The sequence below is a fragment of the Calonectris borealis genome, chromosome 4 (assembly GCF_964195595.1).
Source record: "Calonectris borealis chromosome 4, bCalBor7.hap1.2, whole genome shotgun sequence".
In the NCBI taxonomy this organism is placed as follows: domain Eukaryota; kingdom Metazoa; phylum Chordata; class Aves; order Procellariiformes; family Procellariidae; genus Calonectris; species Calonectris borealis.
Window position 1 is genome coordinate 53965212 of NC_134315.1, and position 21938 is coordinate 53987149.

At 39.0% G+C, this 21938-nt stretch overlaps 1 protein-coding gene across 1 annotated transcript in view; it reads left to right on the forward strand.

Annotated features, from left to right (window-relative positions):
* The window catches only part of PDLIM5 (PDZ and LIM domain 5), a 132641-nt gene that overhangs the window by 66876 nt on the left and 43827 nt on the right, over window positions 1–21938 (forward strand). Inside the window, 7 exon segments of the mRNA XM_075149586.1 lie at window positions 7184–7226; window positions 8590–9020; window positions 13989–14161; window positions 15733–15769; window positions 18065–18094; window positions 19744–19878; window positions 20256–20372. Coding sequence (XP_075005687.1) covers window positions 7184–7226; window positions 8590–9020; window positions 13989–14161; window positions 15733–15769; window positions 18065–18094; window positions 19744–19878; window positions 20256–20372 — 966 coding nt within the window.

Genomic DNA, 21938 nt, shown 5'->3' on the forward strand with positions numbered 1-21938 from the left:
CACCTTGGAAACAGAGTTTCCATCCCATTTGGTTAACTGTGCTTCTACTACATTTCTCTCAGTTTTTCTTGAAGCCATGGATGGGTGAGCTGCTCTGTAGAGGAGAGATGTGCTTAGCTCCCATAAGAAGTAAAATATAATAATCTAATGGCTCTCTAAATTGCCAGATTCTTCATTTGAGAGGAAAAAAAAATTATATAAATGCTCATTCCCAAGCATGTACTTAAGGGGGGGGGAGGGAAAGTCCCAAATAAGGATATGTTGGGGATTGGGGAGCTTTGTCATTAATTTCCAGTTAAAATAGATATGACTGCACTTTTAAGCTTATTTGGGCTGTGTTTTGGACAAAGGAGGTAATTTAAACATTAGTCACCATATTGCGGAAAGCACTGGAAAAAATAATTTAGTGTTTAGTGTTGAATCTCCTAAATTATAACCTGGATTTGATGATAGACTGAAGTCAGCATGAAGCTGAGCATTTTTTTTGAGGGCTTTGGAGGTCTGACTAGGTCTGCGAGTCATTTAGACCTGTGCTTTTCATTAAGCTGGCTATTTTTAAAAGGTAGCTTGCTGTGGTAGAATTAGTATCTAATAAGCACTTCTAAAGAAAACCAAATATATAAATTCCACTTTATTAAAAGCCCGGGTATAGTTGTTTTGTTTTGTTATTTACACTTAACTGTTATGTAGATAGTGTTACTTGGCAAGACAGCTTTAGGAAAGCTTAAAGGAAAGAAAAAATACAGTTTATAACAAGGCATAACTGACAGAAATGACCACCATCACTGAAGGTAGGTCTTATATACAAGACACTAGTTTTCCTATCACTTGTGAGTAGCCAAGCAGTGGCAAGATAGGATTCCTGCCGGCTGAACTCGATCATTTAGACATGCTGAGCTGCCACTTTTATATAGGCTGCTCTATAACTTTTCTAGGACAACTGGCAGTGATCTGCCATACAGGATTGTAAGGCACCGGCCATACTTGGTACTGGGGTGCTTTACCTGTTTGGGCTCTGACCAGGGGAGTCACGGGCAGGTACGGACAGACGTGCCCCCTAGTCCACTGATGGCCGTATGCATGGGCTCCTCAGGTTCCTAAAACTTCTGCCTTCACGGGAGCGAGAAGCATGTTTATAAAAGTCTCTGGCAGTCAGAAGGTAAGTGAGAGAAATTCCACAGTATTTTTTTCCTTAGCTTTTTGTTTGGTTTTTGGTTTTGCTTTAATAGAATAAAATATTATCTGCCTGCACTTAAACTCTCTTTACAAATGCATTCGGTAGGGCTGCCACAGACCACAGGAATGAGACTATAAGCAGTGGTTGCCTTTGGGAGGTCTTGAAAACAACTAATCCTTTGTGGGTAGGAATACCAAAGCAGAGGGCAGCTTGTTTCTCTCCTAAAATGTCAGCACTGTTTATTTTAACACATAATGATGAAATCCCAAACCTTATTTAAATTTAAGAGGGGGGACCTGCGTTTGATTTAGCCAACTGTCAAATAGGCAGAACATAGTTTTTCTTGCTTTTACCTGACCTAGTGCTTCATCGTAATCTAGTGTGCTGGGAGAGTGCACAATGTCAGGATGTAAAGGTATTGTGCAGCGTATACCAAATGTAAAATGCTGACATGCACATTATATTAATTCTCCCCCTTTAAACTTACTGAAAATGTAGAATCTGTTGAGAGTGAGTCACGAGCTAATATTCCCAGGCTAAATATAATGAAGTAAGGTGTGAAGTATTATCTCCAGGTACTATTCTGGCAAGAAATAAATACTGATATTCTCAGCAAACTCCATTAAATATACCTCATCAAAGGGCATGAAGCCCAAAAAATACAAGCTGTTTAAAAATAGCCCATTTGACTGAAGAGATCCTTTTCTGTCATTTCAGATACAAATGGAGCATCCACAGAAACTCTTTTCAATATTTTGTTAATGCTGAGACAACTGTGTCTCATGCTCTTTGCATTTTAATGTCTGAATTATCACGAGTTTACAGCCTGTATTTTTAGGACAAGAGGAGAAATAATGCATTTTTAATGTAAGAATTAGTTTGCAGAATGAGGTGTTCATACTAAGACTCCTGGAGATGTATGGTATCTGAAATGCTATTACGCATCCCATCTTCTCTCTGGTTTGAAGTTACCATTTGCTGTCTTAAGCAGGTGGTTGGCACTGAAGTCTGCATTGTTTGATTGTAATTAACTTTCCCAAATTTGTCATAATTTGGTATGTTCAACTAAATGAAAACTAGCATAATAAACTAGCACAAAGAGAATGACTTAAGAAATAAAATGTTGTTGACAGCCATCTGTTGGTATGTTAGCAAGCACAATGACCAGAGTATAGATTTGAAAACATTGCCGTGTTTCTTAAGGAGAAAAAAAAGTCATCTTCTAGTTGCAATGACTGCAACAGATTCCAGTTCTCACTGAGTAGTACTTAGTGGTAATTTTGCTAGCTCTGCTTTGCCATGGATTGGGATGTGCAGAGGTTTGCAGTCTCTAGGCCACAGGTGCTTGTCCTGGCAAGAGTGCTGAAGCGCTGATTTGCCGACTGGTGTTGCCCAGGGCAGTGTCTATGTTTCCACAAAACTGTGGAAAATGTAATTGTATGTTATTTTAGTGCATGTAAGGCAGTCATTTCTGATGGTGTATAAGTTGCAACAAGAAACAAGCTTTAGAATGTTTTTGCTTTTCTGTTGTTGTGAGCCAGAGTAGGGTTGGTAAGAAATGAATTATGTCTGTGATAGAGAAAGGGCTTGGGTCTAAGGAAAAAAGAAATATATTTGGATTTTTCTTTTTTCGGTGCTTTAAATTACATCTGCATTTGTTTTTGTTCGGATAACCCCTAGTGAAAGTCATGGCTTGTTATATACGTTAAACGTTTTGTGCTTGTCATCTTTTTGCATGAGTTGGCTAATTTATGAAAAGCAAATGCATTTAGCTTTCTCCCCTGTCAACTGACTGCTCTCTAGAAATAAAATGAAGCAAATGAACAGAACTGCAGACTTCAGTGGCAAAACCGCTAAGAGATCAGGTTTTTGGCAGGATCAGTGGCTTTTCAGGGATGTAGTGTCTGCTGCTAAAACCTGTGTCCTGTTTAATCAGCTAGGAGAAAGGAGTTCGTTTTGAAAATGAGTGTGAAAAATTCCTTCCTTCATTCATTCCTTCCTCCTTCCTTCCTTCCTTCCTTTATTCCTTCTCTTAGAAAGGTTCAGTTCAGAACAACAAATACAATTTTGCGGAAAATCTTCCAGGCTTGACTTAGTTTCAGGAATGAAGGTTTTGCAGCTTCTTGTTGTATCTCACACCAGAGTTTATGAGCGATCCTTTAAGTTATAGAGATACAAAAACCCCGAACGCAGTACCTATATTCATACTGGTATTGCGTGCTCCCCCTGTTTATAGAGGGGCTCATAAGCACAGTTACCTTCTTGTGATTTTTCCATTGAGTTCAGCATCTGCTTTTTAAGTTATGAATATAATACAGTCCCTTCACTAAGGGGCAGAAGGACTGGGGATGGTGGGACTTGAAATGGAGCTCAGAGGAGAGACAAATCTGAAATGTGTTTTGGATTTTAGGTTCAGTGAAGCTTTAGGGATTTAATGGCTGAGGATTTGGGCCTCCATTGTGTGGTTGTACACACAGGACAGCTGAGACTTGGCCAAAAAATCCTGCTTTGCATTGAATTTAGTTCCGTAACACTAATTATTGAGATTATGGTGTTTTCGTTAATGGTCGGTCTTTAGAGATGATGTATCAAATTGTACTCATTGCAGAAGCGTGAAATACTGTAGCTTTAGCTTTAATAATTTTTTTTTCCAGTTATTAGTAATTATGGAAAGATTCCGTTATATTGCTTGTGGGTTTTTTTATGGGTGAGATACTTGGAAAGTGAATGAATAAAAGGAGAATTTAAAGAATGAATAGTTTTTGCTGGGCACGTTGCTCACAGCGAAGAGCAGACTAATTCATTTTCCTAATAAGGCTGCACTGGAAGTTGGAATGTTTTGAATTGCATTAAATGTCACAAAAGTATTCATCGGAGAGGAACGGCTTGTGGTATGTTTAGAGAGCAAATTTGATCATGTTTGGTCGAAATGAATTGTTTACACAGGCTAAATATAACTTTTTTTCCTGAAAGAATAAATGACTTTGATGTGGAAGCCTGTGCAAAAACTTTGTGCACTTTCATTTTCAGTATTAGGCTGTCAGTAAGTGATGGCTGCTGCTTCTATTTTTGTTGTCTATAATAATTCGTATGAAGCTTGAAACTGTAACTCTTTGCCAAGGTCTTCCTTGTGAGTTGTTTATAATACGCATTTATACTGAGCTTTTATGTCTTTGCTTTGTTTGTATGTTACTGAAAATATTGCATAAACTATTATACTGAGCTGCTAGTTTTAAATCATTCAGAAAATACCCTGCTTCAAGCCATCCTGCTTTTCTAGTAAGTAGTAATAGGGCAAGTGTGTCACCTCATTTTGAAAGCCTTTATCATCAGTTATTCATACATTCAATGTGACCAAACCAGCATGAAATCCTAATGTGTTTAATTGCTAGGTGGCAACTGAAGTGCTAACAGCTGAGAAAATGTACGAGATTCTGCAGTTTAATTTTTTTTTTGCTATGCAATTTGGTGGTATCTATCAAAATCCTAAGGGAAATAGCCCTGAAGGAAGTATTTTCTTAAATGTGGTGTGTTGGACATGTTTTGCTTTTCAGCTTGAAGTGTGCATTTCCTTTTGTACTGTCTTGTCTAACCACCATGAATTTTTCACATTCATATCTTGATGGCTAAGTTTGCTGAGTGAGCGTTTTCTTTACATGATACGGGATAAATCACAGATTTTAGGCTGATTATGGTCTGAAGTCAACAAGGCCAAGTTAAACTGTTTGAAGTATGTCTGGGACACACAAATTTATGTCCTTGTTTCAAGTATGTTTGGGGGAAATAAAGTAATGTTGTGCTGTCTGACTCCAATGTTAAAAGAACATTTGGAACGTTTCAGTTATCAAGCCTTTTTTTCACCCTTTTTTTCTTTTTCTTCTTTTTGTGTGATATTTTTGAAGATGAGTTTTGAAGAGTGTGTCTTCAGATCATCTGGAAATAGTGGTTTGAAATAGTTTTTGCTCAATGCTGTGTTGATGAATGCAGAGCAATCTCATCCATTGATGAGATTTGATTATTTGATTATTTTGTAAAAACAAACAAAAAAATTAAGCATGTTCCTTTTATGAGACTGAAACTTCAAGGTCCAGCATTAGCAAAGAGAAGTTTTTTTCTCAAGCGTGAAATATGGTAGTTGACTTGAATAATGAATGTCTTCCTATTTGTTATTGTTAGATCAGCTTAATAAATACACAAAACATTCCAAGTTACTTTACTAAAAAACGTATGCTTAAGATACGGAGCGAGATGCATATTTCCTTCTAACCCTGGTCTTAAAAAAAGAAAGAAAAGTTTCCATATGTGTTGGCATTTTTTTTCCTTCTTGTTGCCTTTGTTGCTGCAAATTGACAACTCTGCAACTAGGAGTGATTAATGATGCACCCCAGTGCTTTGGAGGGCTGGAGGTCAGTCTTCTCATAGGCTGCACACTCTGTGAGAAAGTGGAGAACGGACCTGTTCCTCAGAGCAGACAAAACCCTCTCTCTGCTGCTGAGGACGTAATGTGAGTCAGCAGCGATGCACAAATGGTGAAGTGCAGAAGATGATCGTTTCATTCTTTTCTTTTTTTCTTCTGCCAACATAGGGTGTGGATTATATGCATCTCTCTTTTCGTAAGTTAGTTACCGAACCTGCAGCAGGATTGCTATTGCTGGAATCTGATGAGCCCTGAGGGCCAAATAGCATTGAGGGAAGGGCTAAACATTTTGAACGTAATTGGTAAAAAGAAAAAAAAGAAAAAAAAAAGAAAAGGAAAAGAAAAAAAGAGGGGGAAAAGGAAAAATAAAAAAGAAAGGAGTTGTTAAATGGACCAAGTGTGCCTGATTCAAATCTAGCTCTCCGTGTTGTCCTGGTAGAAATAGAAAAGCTGGCTTATACAATAGAGGTGTTTTAAATTGTAGCCTCTATTAGCTGATCTCCAATTACACGAACCTTTTTGCCTCCCCAGCAAATTATCTTTTGGGAATGAGAATCCACGTTCAGTTCTTCAAAACCCTATTTAGAAGATTCGTCGGAAATCGGGATTGTGTGATTTCAGGCAGGGTATGATTGCTGGTTCTTGGATCATTAAGGGTGCCAGCTTTTCTGAGCAACTACCAAATATGGCCAGAAATATTTTGAAATGTGGCAGGAAGCCGCTTTTCTACCGAAACAGCATGAAAAGACTCAAGTGTATTAGCAGCAACATTTGCAGACAAAATGTTAGTGTGCCAGATTTTTTGGTGGGTTTTTTTTTTTTTCCAAAATTTTTTGTGTGTGTGTATAAGTATACGCAAATCTGAAAAAAAAACCCCACAACCAAGTGAGATGCCTTTGCCTGTAACATGTTGCCAGTTCTCTTTAGATATAACAAAATCTGTCAATTCTTCATCTTCATCCTTTCCATTGCAATACTTCCTTTTCTTCCCACCATCCCAGAGTAGTTTCAATGCACCCGTCTGGAAGAAATTTTTTTGCCATCTGTGGAGTTCAAGTGACATTAATCTTACCTTCGAAGACCAAAGACTGTGCAAAAAGTTTCTGTATTATTTAACTTGCTGAGTCCTTCAGAAGGATTTTTGTTGTTCCTGCTGTTCTAAAGGGAAGCTTTCTGTTTTAAGCCTGAATAAAGATTATGAGCTGTTTAAAATGCAGTTTATCTGACCAGAGGTTTTGAGTTACTTGACATAGTTTCTTATGAAAAGATGGAAAACAGTAAGTAAATTGGAGCTGAAGTATCCTAACTGGTGATATGGTATTATGAATTTATAAATAAAATAGTACTTGATGATAGGTGCTAGAATTCCTAATGTTGTATCTGGATAAATTCATTCAGTTTGTTTTTGCCTTTTCCTTGTATTGACAACGATGTTGTAGGTTTAACTTGAATGCTTCTTATTTCCTTTAGAGGAAACAAAATGAAATATTTTATCTATCTGTGGGTGGACGTGGTGAGTTGGAAGAGGGAAATGCTTAAATATTAAAGAACTTGTTTTTATGATGATGTGTATGTTTTTGCTCTTCCAGAGTGGCTTCTGTACCAAAACCCGATCTTGTTCATGTACCAAAGGTATGTTCATCATCACAACCAAGAAATGTAGCATGTAGCACTAACTGTTACCCATCTGTCAAACCCTGTTATTGATAAGCACTGTCATTCAAACTTTCCTTTCAATATAATATGCTTGATTTCCATGTGTTACATTAAGAGTATTGCAGGATCTTTGAGTGATTCCCCCCCTGCGCGCCCCCCGCCCCCCCCCCCCCCCCCCCCCCAAAAAAAAAAAAAAGAGAGAATTGACAGACCTGGCAAATCATTATCCAGAAAAACAATGTGAATAAATGTTATCTTCCAAGTCTCAGAACACTTTTTTAGAAAGATACTGCTGAAGTTTTCCCTCTATCCATAAGAGAGAAACAGTAATAGGGTTTTGGTGGTCGGGGTTGATTGGTTTGTTTGTTTTTTTAATGGGCACTGAAATCTTCCTTTGTATTTGGAAGAAGCTTATCTAAATATTGAGTTTCAGAGGACAATTCCCCTCACTTTCCTTAGAGCCCTGGGGAATTTTTTGTTCTCGAATTCTTCTAAAGTTATGTTCTCAAGCAGTAGTTTCAAAGCCCCCTTTTTGATAAGAAGGCTGTATGCAAACCTGAAAATGCTTACAAATGGCCTGTACTTGAAAATCCTTTCCAGTGGACATAAATAATGTATAGTATATTACTGTTCTGCTGACCGTGATTTGAAAGGCCACAGTTTGGGAACACCATGTTAAAATATAGCTCCCGGGGGGGGAAAAAAAAAAAAAACCACACAAAAAAAACCCCAACATTTTTTTTAGTGTTTTGATCTAACAAAGATATATGAAGACGTTGGGGCACATCGATGGAGTGCAACTGGAAAAGGTCACCGAGTCCTGAAGCACTGGCCTCTAATAAATGAGCTCCAGGGCTCTGGTTCTGCTTGTAAGGGCCGTATCAACAGATCAATATGTACAGTGTGTGTGTACACACACACATGCCGTTTGTGTATGGGGAACATGCATATCTGGAATTGGGTTTGAGAGGTGGAATTTTTATTAAAAAACACTAATTTTTTCCACATGAGTTACCTGGTAGGTTTTGCAGTAGAGTGGTTCTTCAGTTTGTCTCGGATTTGATTTGTGGGGTGTCTGTTTTGGATATGATGAGAGGAGTTAGCATCACAGGATTTCATATTGATTGTGCATGCTTGGATCGTTCCCTTTCCTAAAACACATGGCTGCTTTTTTTCCATACATTTCGTGGCTGCAGTCTCGGTAAAGCTTGCTTCTGTGCTTCTTGGTTTCACGCTAGGTGGATTATCTCCCCTGAGAGCAGCGAAAATATCTGCTGAGGAATGTGCATGTGTTTGGCGTGGTTTTGTGTGTTTCTTTTTTGTTTTTCATCTCGCATAGGGAGAACCTACAGAAGTAGTTAAGCCTGTGCCCATTGCCTCTGCTGTTGCACCCAAAGTCACTGCCACGGCGAGCGTGGCTTACAATAAGACACCAAGGCCGTTTGGAGCTGTAACCACCTCCAAAGTCACCTCCATCCCATCACCGTCCTCCGCCTTCACCCCGGCCCAGGCGGCGGCCCCGGCCCCGGCCCCTGCGGCTGCCGCCCCGGCCCCGTTTGCTGCGCCCGGACTGCATGTTAACGCCAAGCCTAATGCTGAGCAGCGGTCGCCCGCGCCGAGCGCTGCTAAACCTGCAGTTAATGTCCCACGGCAGCCCGCCGCGCACAATGCCGCCCCGAGCGCCTCTGCCGGCGACGGCGCCCAGGATGTAGCCGAGGGGCCGCGACGAGGATTCAGAGAAAACCAGGGGGAGAGTAAACAGCAAAATGGGTAGGTGGGATTTTTTTTTTTGCTGTGAGGGCCTTTCCTCGCAGGAAAAAAGCTGGGCTTGTGTAAGGGCTAAGTAAAACACATCTTGGAGGAGTCGTTTAATCCTCAGAAGCGAATCTCTGAGGAAGGACTCGCATCTTAAAAGGGATGCTTTGAAGGGCCAAGCCAGACTTTCGGTGATGATTTTTCTCAGGATTGACATTATATCGGTTTATAGAGTGTCAAAGGTAAATTAAATTAAATCAGACCACAAAATGCTTTACACGATGGCTTGTATCACGATGTGTTCTGGACCTTACAACAAGCCTGGTATTAATTTCGATGTCCGTGTCTCACTGTGTATTTTGACTCCTGATATGTGTGACTGAAAGCAGCAGGCACTCAAAAATGCAGAGCGGTCTGTCAAGAAGGGTCGGTGGGTGCTGCAATGGCTGGGAATGAGATGCTCTGAAAGACCAACCATGGCCCCAGCAGGACCGGTGGAGAAAGGTCCCAGAAGGGAGGCAAAGGGACAGATGTCGCATTACTTCTCTGCACAGCACATGAGAAACTTTAAGATGCATTCAAGGAAGCTGGCAGGGTTGAGCAGATTTTTTGCAGCGTTATAATGTAAATACCTCAACTTTAAATGTTACCTTTACCCTAAAAAAGCAACACAGATTTAAAATTTGAGTCATTTTCGTATTCAAATAATTATTTATGTTAAAGTGGATATCGGAGACCTAACATTTAAGGGTCTGTATGGCTGCATAAAAGGCTTATACTGTATCTGGTGTAGCATCTAGTCTGGTAAACACTAGATTAGTAAATTAAACTGAGCCCGGCAGCAATACTGGGCGCTCGGACCTGCATCGCTGCCCTCTTTCAGTGGCAGGTTTTTGGCCGGGGCCACCTCGGGCTCTCCCAGAAATTCCTGTGCGGGGCTCGGGAGCTGAAGCGCCCCAGGGACCCATTCCCAGCGGCTGCTGTACCATGGGGAGAGGAGGAGGCTGGACACAAGTGGTCCCATGCCAGTTGGCCTCTGTGCCCAGTAGCAGTGTCTGGCAGATTGAATTAAGTAATAAAAAGGGCAGGAGGGGAACTGTAGGTTTCTCTTCAATCTTAAGAAGGTAAAACCTGTGCTTAAAACCTAAAAGCTGTGGTTACTATTTCCCATCCCTCAAAGGAAAGGAGCTGGAGGAATAGGCCTAGTGCCTCTCACCTCTTATAGCCTCTCAGTATATAAAGTATATGAAGAACCCTACAGAAAGGTAAACATCCACGTCAACTAAAATACAGAATAAATTGCAGTTTCAGTTGAGTTTCTCATGGGGGAAAAAAACTTCTTTAGGTACCTATTCCCTTTATATTGCAGCGCAAATATTTTCCATATGTGGATTCATATAATGCAGTCCGTATGCATTTTATATCACACCGTTGTCATGGTGACTTCCAGCCGTAGCTGATGGCAGGAGTCCACACTACATAGAAGTGGGATGAAATTGGGAGATCCCAGGGACTTGCTCGATGATGGTAGACTTGTCGAATACACTTTGGCAAGCTGTCTCTATCTTTCCATGAATGCTGTTTTAGCAAATACTGTGTAAGGAGTACTCAAACGCAGCAATTAGTACTGAAAAAGATGAACCATAGCAACAAAATTAAGTCTCCTGGAAGGAAGCGCTGCAGGCGTAGAGTAAGCACTTGACAATCAAGATAGGATGACGGGGCGAGCGCTGTTACGTGCCCTGCCTTACGGTTACAGGATGAATAATACTGACTGAAGGGTATCACAGCTGACAGGTGAAGAAATCCCTGTCTCACTGCCAACCTTGCAGATCTAGTTTGGGAAAGCTTGAAAACATTTAGAGCTGTAAAAACCTACTTTATTTTGACATCTTTCTTACAATAGTGTGTTTGGGCTGTCTAACTGTCTTGCAGTCCTAAGGTGGAAAACAAAAACAAGCAAACAAAAACCCCTAAAGTGATTATATCAGTCTGCTGCTACACTACTTATTTAGTTTTACTTATAAAAATTACATTTCTACAATGATGCTTTAACTATCTCCCCATTTAAAATTGAATCAATGACATTTATGAAATAGCAGAAACATTGAAGTTTGGAATAATTGATCAGTCTGAAATAAACTCCATTTTGCTTCTGTGTTTTGTATTATTCATTTTTCTCAAGAAATAAAAAAGGCAACTTGTATCGTGTTCATAGACAGCACTGCTGAGCAAATGCAGTTCTTAAGATATGCACTTTGTCGTACTCGGAATTTCCTCTCTTCCTCCTGGCACCCCTCAAACCACATTCAGGGTATAAACTATTTGCCTTCACTTCAGGATTGGGAAGGATGTTTTGTTTCCCATGTTTAGTGCTGGCTTAGAAAGAAAGCAATTTGCCTTCACTAGGCTGCGGGCAGTTATGCTTTTATCAAGGCCTTCTTGCCAACTCATGCATGAAAACGTGCCTGCTGCTTAAAACAGGTAAGATGTCCACAGACTTCACTCAGTTTAAGCTCAGCTGGGCTAAATTTTTCCCTTGTAGGTTCTCTTGATGATATTAAGTTTGACTTACATGATATAAGGCTTTACCAGAGCTTGGGTTTGGAAACTCCTGTAATATTTCAAAAAGCAAAGAATGTATTAACACATCAAATACTTTTTTTCCCTTGCAGATAACAACAGTGACAAAGTTAGTATCAACAGCACTGGAGTTGAATTATGGTCGTTTTTCCTGTGGGAATAACCAGCATGTATTCTTGTTTTGCAAAATTATAGCTCTTAGAGTTTTATATTTAAATTTTGCAAAACAGCTTCAGCTTTTCTTAGTAACTTCTTAGTGTAGTAAATGGTTTTGTCTGCATTGGACATGATGTGATCTTGCTTTTCATGTGTTAAATTTTGCAGCTTTTTTTTTTTTTTTCCCCCACAAAACATTTGTGTGGTGTTTGTGTGTGATAAATTCTTGGTGCACCAAGAATTGGTGGCTAATTGGTGTTAGTAATACAACTAGTGAATGGTGAAATACAGTATAAACGCAAAAAATGGTTTGACGACTATGGAATGAAGGGCCAGATATTGAATTCATACAACAAAAATAAGAGTGACATCCATATACTGTGATTTTTTTATGTTAGGGATAATAAATATGATTGAGGTTTTATTGGCTTCTCTTTTCTCCCTTTGCCTCAAGGCTGAATTAAGGGAGAGCCTGTCTCATTGGATTTTCCTTTGTCTCTGGCACCACCTTGTTGCCTCAGTGAGTCATTACCAGTAGACTCTTAAGCCCTAAAAAAGGGACCAGTAGGATCCGAAACAAGAGAAGTCAGCAGCATATACCACTTCCAACAAATGTGAAAGACTACTTATTTCACTGTAGTAGTTGCTAGAATGCAGTCAACTGCATGTAAATAATTACATTTCCATGTAGTTCTACACCTTTAATACTGTTTTAATTTTCAGATTTTATTTTTGCTATTAACCATTTTGATGCTTTACTTCATTTTTCTCTGTACTTCTTGTACTCCATCCTGGAAATACCACTGTTTTTGTTTCTATACCCTTCCATCTCTAAGTAACCTTGATAGGTACGTGTACTTCACTAATACTGCGTGTCAGTAAATTCAGTCTTTTACTATAATTTTGTATGATACCTTTCACATAATTCTTTTAAGTATTAAGTATCCTTTTAAGCTTAAGTATTTACTAATGCATTCCACTGAATCGGCCTAATTCTTACTTGTTGACAATTAATAATTTATATCATTCTCATTCATATTTTCCACCTTTCCTTACCAGAAACACTTTGGCCATTAAAAATACAGTGGGGATGTAGTGGCAAAAACAGAAATTACTTTTAAAGGGATTTTTTTTGTAGAATTGTTATGTCTTAGGAGCTAGTTTTGTACAGTTATCTCCTGTAAATTATGTAAAAATAAATGTATGTTTAGAGGGATTTAAAGATTAGTGCTTTGGGATAATGAATATAGACTTTAGGACTAATATACATAGTATGAATCTTCGATTATCTTTTCCTAAACTGATTAGTGCCGTTACATATTCTTTATAGCAGTTACTGAAAGCAAAATTTTAAACCCCTGTATTCTTACAAGGCTGCTAGCATGGGGATTGATAACAGCATGTAGGCTACTGTCAGGAAAATTTCCCCACTACTTTGACTTTCAGAGAGGGTATCAAGCATCAATATCTTCACGTTCTGCTCCAGAACATCGCTACCTACGCTTTCAGATGGCCTGGTTCTGATCCAGGCTTTGCCAACCGAAAAAGACTTGGTGTGTACTGGGTGGCCCCACAGCTAGTGCTTTGCCTCTTGTGAACGAAGGGGAAAATTTGCCTGGGGCACCTGATCTGAACTAAGTAGACTACTTTGCTTTACCAAAACAAACAAATCCCCCTCTTATTCCTGTAAGGAAATTGCTGTGAGTTTAATTTAAGTTTAAGTATGGGGGTTCTGTGCTGCAGTTTTGGTAGTAGAGTGAGAATATCACTATTAATTGGATTTCAGTGCCCTTTCCCACAAAATTAATTCAATAGAATAATTAGCTGCACTTCTGTTTCAACTTTCTGACTTTATTTCTTGTTTTCTTTTTCTCCTTTTCCTTTTTATGCTGGGAAACCTTTCTTTTGCTGTCTTACTCTGTCATCTCCAAGGAAAAACCCACCCAAACGGTAAAGATTTAAACATGTAAATGTTTTGGTAATACTGTCTTTTACTGTTTCAAATGTTCCAGCTGTGAAACAAGGAAAAATATTTCAGTCAGGTTAGACTGATTTTAAAGCTGTGTTTGGTTCAGAGAACTGAATCTGTGTTCAGGTGTGCCTGTAGAGCTCACCGCTGCGCATCCACATCCAAATGCAGAAGCTGCCTTTAAACACTGTGAAAAGTTCCTGTCTTTGTAGCTACTCCAACTCAGGTGGTCTCTGAAGCTTTTCACTCACTGCTCTCTCCTCTCCTTGGCGCAGCCCGCCGCGGAAGCACATTGTGGATACCTATACAGAGTTTTACCACACACCCACCCACAGCGATGCCAGCAAGAAGCGACTGATCGAAGACACCGAAGACTGGCATCCCCGGACAGGCACCACCCAGTCCCGCTCTTTCCGCATCCTTGCCCAAATCACCGGCACTGATCGTAGTGAGTAGTTTGGTGTAAGCAAAATAAAAGTGATGGCCTTGGACAGATAGGTGTTTTTAAAAGCTGGGGGCGGGGGGAAGAGTGAAAGGATTCAGTCACATCTCTTGCATTTTCCCTCTTGGATAATAAATCCAGTAGGCAGAATTTTGGTGAGCTCTTTAAAAGAAAAAAGTCTTAGAAGTCTATAGTAGGAAAATATTTTTGTAAAACTCCTACTATTGCTAAATAGCTCAGGACATAGACATTACTGGACATTATTCCTGATTGAGTTGAATATTAATACATTCTAGATAAATCTTAAAATTTCCATTTCTACTTCCAAAGATGTTGGCAGGTATGTATTTGTTGTTTCTTTCCCCTCCTGTATCACCAAAATGGCGACGTTCCTGTTCAAATTTAATGCCCCAGAAAAATTAAGGTGTTTTCAGGCATGTAGAAAATCTTTGACAGTCATACAAAGGTGTGTGATCTGCAATGATTTAACCAATCAGAAGCATAAATCCAAAGTTCCTCAGTTTATTTCCTGGTCATGTTTCCATCTTCTGCTTATGTTATGGTGTGATCACATGTACTGTGGACTGGAAGAGATGATGCAGAGAAGGTCATTCCTAGTCATATAATTTTATGATAAAACTTCAATTTCGTATTATACTGTCAGTTATAATTCATTGGCTGAGATCTGTAATGTTGTGTAAAAGCCATCAGAAGTGCCATCAGGAGATTTGAGCTCAGTCACGTTCAGACTGAGGCGGCTAATGTAGAGGTGATTATTTCATTCTTCTGCCTTTCACAATAAAGAAGGCAGAGAGGAAATCAGACCCCCTCCCCAGGGACAGATTTGATTAAATCAACTATCGATTCTCTGGCACAATTACTCTAGAAGCCAATAATAACAGCTCCCCAAATAAGTCCATGTGTGATAAATATTCTGAACTTGGACAATTACCTGATTGTTTTGTGGTAGTTGTGCTAGTCTATTAATAGATCATTGTCTGTCTTTGGATTCTTTTCATTAATCCTTGTAAGGGCAGAATATGAGACGTGAACATCAAATAATATGTCGTCCAGTACTGATGAATTAATCATATTGACAAATACTGTCAGAAGGTGACTGCAATTACATTTGCCAAACTTAAAATCAGGGCTGGGAATTTACATTATCCCATGTGCAGTCCTCTAGCACCTTGATGGTCACAGCCTGGCTGCAAACAGACACGTGGGTTATCACCTGGTATAAACCCACTGGACGTTTGTCCAAAAGAAATGCCTCCCAACTTCCATCCATCTTCCCCTTCTCAACTCACCTTTCTCAATGCCAACGTGGAGAGTGGGCCAAGGGAAAGGGCAGAGACCAGCAGAGCCACTTTTCAGCAGTCCTGCTGGCAAAGGAGCTCTTGAAGTCTATAGACATACCTCATTTCCATTGGGGCATATTTAGAATTGAGGAGTCCTAACGAGCCTTGTTGTAATCCCTGCTGTGGTGAATGCATTGGCACAGGGGAGAATCTCAGTGTGCGGTGGTACAGTGCCTTTAGTGCCTTAGAAAATAAAAATTTTCTGTTTTCTTGCAGTGAAAGAACCAGAACATGAAGCTGCAAAGAAGACTAAGTGAGTTGATGTTTTACATTTTTATTACTTTAATACTTTGCATGTCTTAATTCTTAACTGATAGTGTTTGGTGCATTTGTGTGACATCTGGGTGTTTTTAAAATGCTGCTTCTTTTTTTGCCTTCTATTTCAGCATGTAAAAATCAAAATCTTTTTCTGCGTAGACCGACCTTTTTAAATCTGTTGGTGCAGTCCAGTATTAGTGTTTGCGCAGGAGTTTGAGATTTTCTGTAATCTTGGACTGGATTTGGTTTTCTGTACGAGGTCAGCTTGTCGACATGTTTTCCTAAATCTAACCAGGCATTTTTGATTTGCGAGTGTGGATCAGATTGCAAGGCATAGCTGGAAAGTATTACCATTCTGGACTGCGAACGAGGGTCAGCTGTCTCCTTACTTTGGGATAAGATTGTTCAAAATGAGGACCAACCAGTGCCTAAATCTAATGGTTCTTGCAGTCAGTGGGAGTGCTTCTACTGACTTTGCCTAACACTGGATCCAAGTTTTTGACTTGGAGAGGAAGGCAATGTGCGGATAGGAGTAGTGCATGGAGATTGCATGCTCGCTTGTGAAACTGCTTAAGACAAACTTTCTTTCTTTCTTTCTTTCTTATTTTTCTTCTATCACTTCTTTCCACAGGGAAAAGGTTCCCATCCACGTCTTTAGCCCCAAATATACAAAATTACGTGACTGGCACCATGAAGTCTCAGCACGTGTTCTTAATGTCCAGTGATTTTCCCAAGTTGCAAAAGCAAAATAGAAACATTTTCTTCCTTTCTTCTTTTCCATCTGCTTTGCAAAAAAAAAAAAAAAAAAAAAAAAAAGAAATAAGAAAACGTATTTCACTAGCCTTACTGCGAGAGAAATTCTAGCCTTTTCTATACTTTTCTAACACTTTCCTACTGATGTGTAAAAAATGAGATGAAAATGTTTTTGTGCTAATCACTAGTTGACAAAAGATACGTATTTAAAACAGAACAACTTGGATGACTGAATCTCCCAACGTGGGAGAGGAGATGGCTGTTGCAGTTCTTTTTTTGCCTTAAAGGAGTCATTTGCATTGCTGAGTTTGAGTTACTGTAGGTTGTTAGAAAGCAGAAAATTATGAAGAAAAGAATAAGAAATTTTATTACTTTGATTTTGGGGCTGGGGGAAGAAGGGACTGTATGCACTTATTTCAAACTATTGTATCTAACAGGATAATTATCTTGGATTTCACTAGATTTTCAGCAGGTCAATTTCAGAGTGGTTGTAAATGTTTTACAAAGTAGAGCAAGAAGACAGACTGCTTTTAAGCAAATAAAAAAATAAATAAAAAAAAAATCCGATGTTGTGAATCAAAGTGCAAGCTCAAAAGATTCTGCTTCTTAAACTAGTAATATGTTCATATTGTGGAAAACTTAGAAAAAAATGAGCAGAATATTGCTGTGTACCTGTAAGAACTTCAACACATCCTCTAACAAGAACAAGATAAGATGGTAGTATTTATTTATTACAGAGTGAAGCTCATAGGCTTTCTTGTGTTTATAAAAGCTTCATGGCCCTATGGTTCTCCTGTAAAATAATGTATTATAGTAGCTACACATTCATTAATTTATGCTTTCTGAAGCTTGAAGAGTATTTTAATAAAAGTTGCTTTTATCTTAGCTCTGTCTGTTTTTCTTTTGAGTCTCTCCGACTCCTTGAATAGTCTTCTGAAGCATGGAGCTGTAATTTCATTGCACCTTCACAGATTATAGTAAGAGAAACAGTTAAATCCCTGCTGCATAGTAGAAACAATCTGAATTGTACAAAACTATCACAGTAGTAGAGTTCCTGATCACGTTAAAAATGGGGTATGTGTTTGTGTTGTCATAATTGACACAAGATTTGCAGAAACCAATAAAATGACTGACCTTTTGGGGGGCTGCAGGAGTAAGAATTCTACTAAGTAAAACTCGCTCACGGCTTTTGCAATGCTTATTGAATTAGAGGAGTTTCAAACCTCAAAGGTGAATTGTAAAGCACATATAAAAGCCCAATCTTTCATAATTGCTTAATGAGAACCATTGCAATTGGCTTCTAGTTTGTGCAGCTGACCTACACGCTTTTCTGACGGAATTGGTCCTGTGAACAGATCGATGTCCACTGCAAATGCTTCTGCAGACTTGGCGGGGTTGGTTTTTTTATTGCACAACTTGGAAAACTGAAATGAATAGAGACCTTTGGAAGCATTTTAAGCTTGTGTTTCCTTTTCAGATGGTTTATACTACTATACAGTACAGCAGTAGCTTATGGTATTTGTCATTTTATCTTTAGGAAAAGCCAAACAGAAAATGGAGACTTCAGGTAATAGCCAAGTTATCTAACACTAACAGTCACCGATGTGGATGCCTAACAATGCACAACATAAAGTACAATTAGATTTGCATTGGTAACGATGGACCAAGGCATATCACATCTTACACACCTTTTGGGTTAACTCCTTAAGGACAGTAGAGGAAAATATTCACTTTAATAATTTCACTAAAGACTGTTTTGATGAGAAGTGCCAATCAGTTTGATTTCCACCCCCCCCAATCGTGTAACTTGGTAGTGAGTACTGTTACTAAACCCAAGTGTGTTACTGAGTGCACATACACCACCATATAATTATTTGATAGAATACTGCGTATTAAAGTAGGAATGTGAAGTAGTGTTTTGCTGGGTTTAAAGAATTTTCTATGAATGGAAAGGAAGGCAGGAGTTTCAGAGGACATCAATGCAAAGAAAACTATGAAAAATTGTCACTTAGACTCTGTAAAGTTTTTTTCATAAGGGCAGAATGGTTTGACCTTCAAGTATTTTTATGTTTTAGAGATGTCCCTAGGTAATGAGAATATCTTCACATTGGTATTTAACTTACCATTACGTTTATCTATCTTACCAGCTCTTGTCCGTTTGAAGTTGAGTTGCTTTAGCAAGAAATGGAAGAAAAAAGCCTCTCTAAATAATTCAAAGTATAGAAGCCTCTATTTTGATTAAAATTAAACGTAAGATAGTCATGGAGTCTGTCTACTGAGGAGATGAGAATAATTTGAGAAAGGCTACCAAAATTATTAGTTTCCTATAAATTCATAGTAACAAATCACTAGTTCCAAAAATGTTTTATGAATGTGTGAAATTAATTTCATTTACTGCTTTAAAGATGTCATCTCTTCTCTAATATCCCCGTTGCACAACACTTGTTGAGGTTAAATTTTGGACTTTGTTACTGTTTCCAAAACAATGGACTGCTTTTCCATTTGCATGTGGATAACATGCCCTAGCTCATGTCTGATTCCCAGTATACATCTGATCTTTGAAAAAATATTCTGAGTGGTTTTTGATATAAATGAATAAGCTCACATTTAAGAGAGCACCTAGAGGGATGAATATGACAAACAATGAAATAGACACTTCTCTTCCATCAGTAATCTACAGATAAATATCCCAATTTAATAATGTTCAACTTTTCAGGCAGGCATTGTCCAAGACAAATGCCCTGTGGATTTTTTATTATTGTTTATCCCTAAACTGTAACCCACTAGGGATTTTTGTGTGGGTAAAATAGATTTTTCTTTTCAGCAGCTGGAAGGACAGGAAATAGAAGTAGAAAGCCCTCACTGAAATGTGTAAAACAGTTAAGTAAACCAGTTACTTAAAGCTTAGAAAGGCAAAGTCTAGCCTTTATGTAAAGTTTATTTATGTGTTTTTAGTAACTGAATAGTTCTAATTCTGCAGCACCCTATTTCTAAGTATGTTTTAGATGTTCACTTTTAACCATCTCCTTTTGAGCAACCAGGTACACATTTGGTTTTGGCCTTAAATTGAGGAGTCAGTTCATTGTCCTGAGTGAAGATGTGTCTGGATTTTCCAGATTTGTAGTTTAGCTAATCCCTAGCCACGGGAAAATATTTGTCCCACTCTTGGTCATGTATTTATTCCTCCCCCCCCCCATGTCATAAATATCTATAAAGCATACCTGCAGATCTACCTAATGGAGCCAGAGCCCAGGATACCTGTATTAATCTGAATAAAAACTCCGTAGCTACCTAGACTTTGGAGATGCCATCTGTACCAGAATTCCCATCCACACCTTTACCACCTATGAGGTCTGCTCCCTGGTCATTCCTAAGTCTGTTCAATAATTTTCAGCACTTAAGGCTCCCTACTTAATTATTAAGATACTTAATTCTGCATGCGAATATATGTGTTCCATCTTTGTAAATGTAAAATACTACTTGGCTTTCTGATTTTATGAGCAGCAGGACACTTCTCAACCTTCACTAAAAGCGTGACACTGCCTAAGGGTATTGTGCCTTATTTTATCCCCCTATTTGTATTTTGCTGTAAACTCCATGGGTTTTTTGTTTTTTCAATTTACTAACATTTTAATGCACAGTGTCTCCTGTTCAGCATACTATTTCAATGTGGATTAAAAATCTCTTTCTCTGGGTGTCTCCATTTGGTTTTATTACTGTGAATGGAGTGAAAACGGTCCTAGACCAGAACCTGCAGCCGCTCTTTTGCCGTTAGCAGAGTCCTCCCCTGGCAGTGTCCCCTCTCCCAGACATTCTGAACACATTGCCGCAGCAGCTCCTGGGAGGTAAATCATTCAGAGGGGGGTTTGATTCAGTTAACGATCTGTCTATATGTTGTTCTAGCCTAGATTTGTCTGTATTGGGAGAAAGGGTTGTCTGTCATTCGCTTAAAATAAACTTTGTTAATCTGCCGTGACTAGGGATTTTCCTGGAAATGGTAGGAGGGGGAAGGAGAAGAGAAATTAAATAAAGCTGGGCAGATTCATGGACAGCCTCATGGATACCAGTTAAAATAAGACACGATATTTAGTGTGTGTCGATACGTTGTCAGTGGGTGTCACCTGGATGGAGTAACTTTTCAGTGGTCTCAACAACTCAAAAGTGAATTCAGATTTCTTCAACACACAGAAAGATGCCTTTAAAAATATTTTTAAAAAATTTAAGAAGTGGATTGTTTAATTCATAACACTGTGCTGTGTTACAATGCAAACGAGGAAGACTGGATGATTATCTGGCAAATTTCTTGTCATTGGCCTTGGATGGCTTCACCGGCACTTACCTTGGCAGATTGGTGATGTTTTGGAGGTCATCTGTGGGTACTAGACAGCGATAGTAATTTTGGATGTAAGCCAGTGACAGTAATTTGGAGGGTCATGATGCTATTATTGAAAGTCAATAACATTTTGTGATGGTTTGTGTTTCATAGTGCAGGAGTGCTTTTTAATTCCAGGTAGCTAGTGTTCATTACACATGCAGAAGCATGAAGTTGTAACACGAAACAAAGCTGCTTCTTTAAAAATGAGAATTGAATGAACAGTGCCTGGTCCTGCCAGGCCTCTAGACAGAGACTTGTCCTTGTGAAAAGCGTATAGGAATATAGAGTTGCCCATACCTGTGTCGGCTTTCTGCAACTAGAAATCTAATACTAAGATTTGGGATTGACAGTTTCATCTTTAAAGCAATAGTCTCAACCAGCTGAGAGAGGTGAGGCGAAACCTCACACCAAAATATGTCAAGTCTGTTTTCTTGCAATGTCTTTTGAAGGCTTTTTTGAAGAGTACCTTCATGAGCTAACATGAGATTAGTCAGGCAGGGATGGTGGATGATGACAGAGGTTTGCTTGGACAGCTGGCCAGTACCTTCATAGTAACCTATGGTTTGAGCCAACACGGAAAAGAAGATTTGGTTGTGATGGTTTCAGCAGCACGTTCTCTTAAATCCTAGGAAGCAGATGGGGTGAGTAGTTATAAATCACCGAAGATGAACAATATACACAAAAGGTGTATGGCAATACTCATGGTGTTTTGTGGGGTTTTTTAAAGCAGAAAACCTGGGATGAAAACGGCAGGGGGAAAAGTATTACTTCAGTAGTTGATTTTCATGTCTACCAATGAAACCCTAGTATGATTACGCCTACTGAGCTGCAGATGCCTTGCAGATACTGCTACAACTACTGTGTTCTGAGTACCAAGGAGTTCTTTCTAAATCCCAGCTCTGGATCTGTATCTAGGGAAAGGAAATTTAAATCTACTCTCACTCAAGACCTATGGCTCTAAGTTTATTATTTGGCAAAATTAACCTAGCAAGAGAGCAGCTTTAAAATGAGCCACAGGAAATTGGAAAGGACAGCT